General features: G+C 36.5%; 1 protein-coding gene across 1 annotated transcript; it reads right to left on the bottom strand.

The window, feature by feature from the left end:
* Positions 1 to 6,478: 6,478 nt before the first annotated feature.
* On the bottom strand, positions 6,479 to 8,313 carry LOC141646471 (uncharacterized). The gene is made up of 3 exons (XM_074454349.1): positions 8,031 to 8,313; positions 7,647 to 7,874; positions 6,479 to 6,994 (listed from the first exon to the last, which is right to left on the bottom strand). The coding sequence occupies exons 2-3, from the start codon at positions 7,867 to 7,869 to the stop codon at positions 6,717 to 6,719; spliced, it is 501 nt and encodes a 166-aa protein (XP_074310450.1). The 5' UTR covers positions 7,870 to 7,874; positions 8,031 to 8,313; the 3' UTR covers positions 6,479 to 6,716.
* Positions 8,314 to 8,914: the final 601 nt, after the last annotated feature.

The following is an 8,914-nucleotide window of genomic DNA, read 5'->3' on the forward strand; positions in this document are numbered from 1 at the left end:
CCTTTCAAGCAACATTCAACAATATTCATTCCGTTTCAACACTTAAACATGTGAAAAACAACATATTTAACAAACTTTAACAACAACAATTCATGTGAAAATTAAAGTTAACATGTTATTAATCACATAAGCATCCAACACATCATAAACAACACTAATGTGACATTATTTCGTCGAGTAACTCGGAATAGTTACCTTAAGCTAGAAAGAGAGCAAAATAAACTTGAGAAAGATCCTATAGACCGAAATTATGCATCATCTTCCACAATATATGAGTCTCCTAACTCATCTTCATATTCTTCACCTATAAGAACAACAAAAACACATATATTAGTCCTAAATTCGAAACCCTAAAAAGATAAGACCCGAAACGAAATTGGGGGAAATGAAAATAAAGTTTACTAGTAGATGAGGATTGAAGAGAGGATTCCAAATATATAAGTTTTATGCAAATTGGTGGAGAAATGAAGGATTTATTGTGGTTTTAGGGATTGTAAGGAGGTTATTTTGAGAGGAATTTGGTTGTTTGATGAAAGGAAGAGAGAGAGTGAATTATGGAGGAATGAATTGAAGAGTGAAGACCCCTAGAGGGTGAATAGTGCCCGGATGAACAGTACCAGGCAGTCAAAGTGTGAGTCGGGTCAACTTGTTTTGTTCGCGGTTTGGGTTTGTTTTGACGGTAATTAGAAATATTCGTCGAACGCGATTTCCGAAAATGCTAAAGTTCTTAAACACGATTTTACTAAAAGATTAAGTACTCATATGCCCAATATCCAAACTTGTTTACCCAACGACCGTAAGAAATGGAAAATCCCAATTTTACGACTTTTATCCGAAATCTATTTTATCAAAGGAAAATGTTTAAATATAGTTTAAATCACTTTTAAACATTTCTAAACTATCAAAAATAGTTACATTTCTTCAAAATAAAATAAGATTATATTTTATCAAATAAATTTTATTTCAAATAAATTAATATTAAATTAAAATAGATTAAAATACTACTCTTAAAATATAATGAAGGTCTTCAAATTTACGGGGTGTTACATCTGGTAATGGATGCATATGACCTACATAAGTCAGCATATAGCATTGACCAATGTAATAGTCGTGCAAATAATGGACTGGTTCTTCCCTGTTAGCATATATAGCTCTTCTCATGGGCCTTATAGATAAGTTCAGAAGCAACAACTCTCATCTTGTACAAAGTTCTTGTACAAGCCTCAATTCCAAATTTGAGCATTAATAAATCATTCATGGATTTAACTGGTATATTAGGTTGAGCTTTGAGGTCTGACTCTAACTTCTTCACCATCCATATTGTTGTTGCCATAGGATTCTTCTTTAGGAAAAAAAAACATTTTTTATGCTCTCCCTTAATTTTCTTACTTGCTCATGTCATTTTATCAGGCAACTTTAAACAATGAATCTTCCATGTGTATTTTTCACTACCACACTCAGCAGTATACCTTATTTTGTCAAGACTTTGAAACAACAACACTGAAGCCTTGCTGGATGCAATAATCAGAAAACACCGACAACCACTCATCTTTTGACATAAACAACAACCATGGCTCAAGTGTAATTTCACCCAATCTTTGAGGTATATACATTCTACCATTTTTATATGCCCTGTCAAAGTAGTGTTCTTCATCTTCTTCATTGGTACCATCAATGGTTTTATCAAAAGGATGCATTTCTGTTGAATTATGAGCAATGCTTCCATTTTCTTCATTACAGCCATCACTCACCCCATCTTCTTCCTCATCTATACCACTACAAAAAGAAATAAAACAGGCGACCGATTTTGGCGATTGAAATCAGTCGCTAAAATCAATTTAGCGACTGATTTCAGTCGCCAAATACCAGTCGCAGACATTAGTCGCCTTTTCTAATTTTAGCGACTAAAGTCGGTCGCCAAATTTGACGACTGACGTATCCGTCGCTAAATGAGGAAATTGGCGACTGAAAAGGTAGTCGCCAATTTGGCGACCGAAAAAAGGTAGTCGCCAAATTAGCGACTGACTTTCAATCGCTAAATTGCCTTTTAGTCGCCAAATTTGGGTGACGTGGCTAAAATCACTAAGGCTTTTTTGGCGACTGATTTCAAGGTAGTCGCCAAATTGGCGACAATTCAGTCGCTAAATGGCTTTTCAGTCGCCAAAGCTACTGATTGTTTTGGGGGTTTTTTTCCTTTTCATTGCTAGCCATTTACAACCTGCATACAAACCGAAGTTCCACTACGCCATACATCCCAAACTTCAACACACACAACACCATACATTTCAAATTTCAACCCAACACCATACATTTTCCCAAACTTCATTTCATATATTGAAAATGAAATGTTTACAAACTAACATATTCTAAAGTTCAAGTCTTATTACATGCTAAATTAAACTTACTTAACTACTTGGAAGCCAACACCGGCTCCACTCCCCCCTTGTGGACCATGCGGATCAAAAGGATCGTAGTCGGGTCTAGGTCCGGGGTTACAACCTTGCCACCAAGTCTCAAACATTGCCATTTTTTCCTTCATTTGGCGGAATTCTTCATCACGTTTTCTTTCACGTTCATCACGCTTTCTTACTTGAGCTTGAAGTTGACTAATAACTCCCGGTTGATATGTGTTGATGGGAATTGTTGAAGTCGATCTTCTACGCGTGTTGTCATAGAAAGCCGGTGTTGAACTTCCGGTACCATACACGTGCCCTTTCTTGAAGCCTTTCACCAACTCAAACCATATGTCATTATCCGCTTTTTCTGGATTGGCGGATTTTTCATGTTCAAATGCATCCTACAATATTAAACAAATCATTATAAGTTAAAATGGTAACCAAAATAAGACATTAAAAAAGAGTAAATTAACAAAAATTAAGTGTTAGGGAAAACTTACATATAATTCCTTGTCTTTTGGCTTAGTCCAACTCCTAATCCCTTTGTGGTCAACCCTGGAATGCGTGTCCAGAAACAGTTCCGGTACCGTCGTAACCGGTTTTGACTTCTTCTTTCCTTTCTGAATGAAAAAACAACATACATGTTAGAAAATCAACAAAAAATCAAACATAAAATAAACATGTTGAAAACCAAAATTAGTGTGAAATAATAAACAAACTTACACCCAATACACAATCCCAGAATGATCGGGATCCCCCGTAATGAGTAGGCTCGACCACGGTATCTTTATTTCCTCCTTTTTTGTTGAGGGATGCTTGTTTAGACCTTTTCTGAGAAGCTTCGGTTTTAGTATGCTTTATTAGGCCTTCCAACTTCTCACCTGCAATTACACAAATATGAAATCATAACTAATAAGTTACTGATAATATTTATAATATAAGAGAGTATATGCTAATTAATACAAATAACAAAACAAGTTAATTAAATACCTTTCATGTTCTCTGGCTCCTTCGGGCACCTGACCGTCTTCCAGATCACGTCCCGATATCGTCGAGTACCGACTTCATTGTACCTGTTACGGACATTCATTTCTTGAGACTCATCCCAAGCAAATGCTTGCTACAAAAAAAAGGCGACAAAATTTCATATCAGTATAAAATAAAAGTCTAACTTGTTCTTAAAAAATTTATCAGAATTAATTATTTGGTTTCTAAAACAAAGAACTACGGAAAATTTATACCCGAAAGTTATTGAACCACGCCTCTTTTTGTGCATTAGAAGCATAAGTCCACGATGTAGGAACTGGACCCACGAAATTAGTCTTCATGCTTTTCGTTACACCTCGTATCACGCAATCGTCCATAAACCTGCATTTATTTTGAACATGTAAAATTAGAAACAATTATTATTTTACAAAAAAAATAATAATAATAATCGTAGACTAATAAAGAATAAGACTTACCATAATCCCGCCGGGTCAAGTATCATCCGATGATCCACAGTGTACCGTATCTTCACCCGTGGTTCTGCGTCGTCGGTAGAGTCAGGCTGATCCTCGTCATCGTCACCGTCACCATCTGTCACCATCGGATCCTCACGCACAAACTCCTCCTCCTCCTCACGCGTACTCTGTAGAGAACCTGAGCCGCCTCCACGCTTCCTACCTCGACCTGCTCCAGCCATCTGCAGTAATACAAATAAAAATTAACACAAATAATGATAAATGAAAATTATACGGACTTCTAAATTTTAATTATTTACTATTGAGGAATACAAAATTATACCAAGTTAACCATACTCATCATCGTTTTCTTCCCCATCACCATCATCGTCGTCGTCGTCCTCCTCCTCATCCTTATCCTCATCCTCATCACCATCGTCGTCGTCTTCGTCCCCCTCGTCCCTCCTCCTCCTTTTCTCCTCCTCCCTTCTCCTCCTCACCTCCTTTTCCCCTCTCATCTCCTTCTCTTCTTCCCTCTTCTCCTCCTCCTCCCCCGACAGTTTCTCTTTCACATCATAATATTCTTCCTCTTCCATGTCTTCACTATCGTTATTCTCATGCTCATAGTTGATTTCATCGGGTGGAGACAAAAGTGTTTCATTTGAAACGTTTTCTTCTTCGAAAAAAGTTATATCAACTTGTGACCGTGCCTTTGTCTTAAAGATTTCACACCACGCATTTTGATTTCTATCATTTGTTGTGCTTGGATAAGTAGCAAAATACACTTGATGAGCCTGATGTGCAAGTATAAATGGATCATACTTAGAGTATGTTCTAGTACGATTCACTTCTACAAGCTTGTATTGTTCATGTACTCTCATTCCAGCCACAGAATTATCCTTCCAGTCAACCTTGAATAAGACAGTTTTATAAGCTCGGTCACGTCCATTATAACTAATTTCAAAGATATCTTTAACTATACCATAGTATTCGTTGTCATCAAGAGAAGAAATAGTAACCCCCCAATTGCACCTAGCCTTACCTTTACCGTGGTTGAATGTTTGAAAATTAAACCCATTAACCGAGTATCGATTCCACGCTCTTACCATTCTTGAAGGACCAAACGCCAAACTTCTTATCAAATCATCTTGAATATTCAACTCAATTACATGTTTCTTAAACCATGTTGGAAATTGGTCCTCATGTTTATCCCAAACATCATCCTTACTTATATTAGGATTCCTTTCAATGAAATCATTAACAAACTGTGTTTCGTATGACTCCAAGAGGTCACAATTAGATAGCACGTAAAGGTAGGCACGATTATACTCCTTATCATCTAAATATCTTGTTTGCCCCTTTGATGAACACCCTTCATCATCTTGAGTTTGAAAAAATTCGGGTAAACTTCCGTCTATTTCATACGGTTTCTCAACATTCAAGTTTTTTGCTTTGGTTTCTATATGTTTTTCAAAGTAAAGAGAACAAAAGTTTGCAATCTCTTCCGTTAAATAAGCATTGCATATAGAACCTTCCACCCTAGCTTTATTACCAATTTTTTTCTTCAAATAATTAAAAGAGTAAATTATCAATTACACCCACGTCAAGTACACTTTTTTACATTTACTCTCACGTCAAATTTTTTTATTAAATTACACCCAAGTTAATAGCTCAGTTTACAAATTGCACCCAATATCGGAATCCGGCCAAATTTCCGTCAATTTTCAAAATTTCTGGGATAAAACATATTTTTAGGACGATTTTGCCCTTCTGCCTTTCTTTATTAACCTTGTGTGTGTTTGATGTTTACTCTCTCATTCATTCCCTTCCCTTCTTCATCCTTCTCTCATATTTTCCCTAATTTGATTTCCTCCATTGTTTTCCTCATCCTCAAGGTAATTCATTCCCCATTGTTTTGTTTTTGTTCAATGTGTTCAATTTTATTAATTTGTATTCAATGAGCTTGAAAAGTATAAGGACTTGGATTAGATGATTTCGACTTTGATGACGTCCTTGGTGGAAGCTTCGATGATCAATTTGGTTCTGATTTTGATTTCAATTTCGATTTTGGAGATTTGATTCCTGATAATACAAGTTTTTTGCAACACTTGCAGCAGTTAATTAGCCAAGTATTAAGCAAGATAGAGTATTAAGCTAGCTTAAGAAGTAGTTATAGTTAATTAGCGTATTTGTTTATTTTGTAATCAAAATTGTAGAAATATATTATAACCAATTAACTCTTGTACTCTTGTGTAGTAATCAAATTTATAAAATTATATTATGCTTTTTGTATAATGCAGCTTTGATTAAATTGTGGTTTGTTTGAAGTTGTTTGGATTAGCTTTAGCGAACGATGATGTCGAACTATTTGAACTTCCGTTGTTTACATTGATGACAACTCTTCATAAAGCTCTGATCTTAGGGAGCTTATTAGGATTTGTTTAGATTAGCTTCTTGTGTAGTAATCGTCTGATGGGGAGGAGGGAAAGCTAATTGGAGGTAGTAAGCATTTGAGTGTGGATAGTGATCTAAGAGAGATGACAAAGAATGTTGCTTGGAGTGTTAGTTTTTGCAAGCCTGGCAATGGCGTTCAATGCCTCCGCGATGACATTTTGTTCCTGTATGAATCAGACAAAGATGAGCGAAAGAAATTTGTTGAATTACAACATATTGTTCAACAGTACAACTGTTAATTGAAAGAGTACTCTAATTGAAACACTACTCTAGCATACATCACCGTACATCAGTGCAAATACATCCCTTAATGCATCCATTACATAAGTGCAAATACATCAGTGCAAATACAACATATTGTTCAACAGCATGCTAGGACCCCCCCAACCTCCATACCCTGCCTGCCCCCTTTGAATACACTCATTCATCGGCTGTAACTGTCATCAGAAGAAGGAGAAGAGTCAAGCTCTCGAAGCCTTTCTTCTCTAAGCTTGTCTTCGTGTAGGGACTCTAAATGATCACAATAAACATCCAGAATCCTGAGGTACTCATGTTGTCCTTCTGAGAGGTTCACAATTCTCCTACTCGCACGGCATATATCCACCACTGCATCCCAGGACAAGACATTTCGGATCCTTTCAAAAAGAAGGACCACCTCATTAGTCAGTTGTTTCAGTTCCTCCCGTTTATCGGCAACCATTCCTGCAACAGACCAAACATACGAACGTAAATGAAACTGGTAGTTGCAAATCACAAAATCACAACAAACCTAACTCAATGTTATATAACCAGGATCGAGTTCTGTTATCGCAGAGAGTCCACTATCAGGTCTTGACTTGCATTCGGGGTGGTCTGTCTGGTTGTAAGAGTCTAGCATAATGCATTTGAGCCAACAGTTCACAGCAGAAAGAAGCTAACAAAGAACATCAAAATATCAGATCAACCCTCTTATTAAAATCTTTCAACCCCACTAGTTACAGTTAAGAATGTTAAATTTGTCGGTGACAAAGTTAGTACCTATGAGCACACAATTCAAAAACATAGAAAGGAACAAACCTAAAATAATTCTGAAAATAACTTGCTACTGAATACTTCTATACGACAGATTACCACTTTACCATTTGGAAGTACAAGTTAGCCTATCACCCACCCCTTGCTCCCCCTTCCATCATCCTGATGACAATTATCCGTCCTAAGCAAGCCCTGAGTAGACAACTACTTGAATCCACGGTACAATGCTAGCTAGGAAAATATAATAATTGCTACGGCTGCATCATAATTTTGCGAACGTAAATGGCGGTAGTTGCAAATCACAAAATCACAACAAACCTAACTCTTATGGATCGCAACTTACTACTTGAGACGACACCACCAAGGTTCAGAGCGTGAGATGGACTTGGGATATTCACGAGAAGAGGCCGAAGCAGTCGGAGTACCGGGTCTTGGCTAGTCAACATATCCCACACGGCGGTTGGTGCCAAAACAACATCTAAACGCTGAAATAGTTTTGGAGCCTCACCCAATATACGATCAATCTTATCCTGTATACCCTGAACTATAGACGCGTTGCTGCTCATCTTTCCTACAATACCCAGAATTCATAAAGTCGCAAATTAGGATAAACAACATTGAATAATTCCATAGCAATGATTATTAATGTGATTGATAGCAACAGAAATCAAAAATTAAAAATTAACCAACAAACAAATTACAAAGGAGAGATGAAAGGGGAACTTACATATGATTATTAACGTGATTGATGGTGACGGATGATCAATATACTAATAATTAAGATTCTAAGATTTAATTGGGGGAATTTGAAAGGGGACGATTTTGGGGAAATATTGGGGATGAAATTAGGGTTAAAAGTGAAAGGGGGGAAGTGAATGAAGAGTTAACAGGTTCATTCACAAGTAGAAACACGCGGGGGCAAATCTGTCATTTTACACGGTTTTTCACCTGAAAATGGGATGGGGTGCAATTTTTAACCTGAGCTATTAACTTGGGTGTAATTTAAAAAAAAAATTTGACGTGGGAGTAAATGTAAAAAGGTGCATTTGACGTGGGTGTAATTGATAATTTACTCTAATTAAAAAACCTATAAAAGTTAATGATGAGTTTTATTAATAGTTAATCAATAATAAAGTTAACATATAATAAATAGATTAGTTATTATTATTAATTTTAATTTAAAAGTAGCTAGATTATCTTAATTACCTTTCAAATGGATACATCCACCTATATTGGACGGGTCCCCAACTTTGGCTTCATATGGCAAATGAACCGGTAGATGCTCCATGGAGTTAAAAAATGCAGGAGGAAAGATCATTTCAAGCTTACACAATATCTGTGGTATTTGCTCTTCCAGATTTAATCATGTCATCAACACATATTGAAGAGGCACATAAATCTCGGAAGAATTGACTAATCTCAACAACTGCATTCCAAACGTTTGTCGGCACGAGGTGTTTCAAAGCAACGGGTAATAATCGCTCCATGAATACATGACAATCATGACTTTTCAAGCCTTGCAACTTCAGCCATACCCATCAGGAAACTTCAAATTTTGTAACCACTTACACAATACTTTTATCTTAGCTTTGTCGAGAGTGAAAATGGATG

This window comes from Silene latifolia, chromosome 3 (assembly GCF_048544455.1).
Source record: "Silene latifolia isolate original U9 population chromosome 3, ASM4854445v1, whole genome shotgun sequence".
Classification (NCBI taxonomy): Eukaryota; Viridiplantae; Streptophyta; class Magnoliopsida; order Caryophyllales; family Caryophyllaceae; genus Silene; species Silene latifolia.

Bases quoted from the DNA above. Each gene is read 5' to 3' on its own strand.
- LOC141646471 (XM_074454349.1), bottom strand. From the start codon at position 7,869: ATGAGCAGCAACGCGTCTATAGTTCAGGGTATACAGGATAAGATTGAT. The intron at 6,995-7,646 runs GTAAGTTGCGAT...GGTCTGTTGCAG, and splicing joins TGGTGGTGTCGTCTCAAGTA to GAATGGTTGCCGATAAACGG.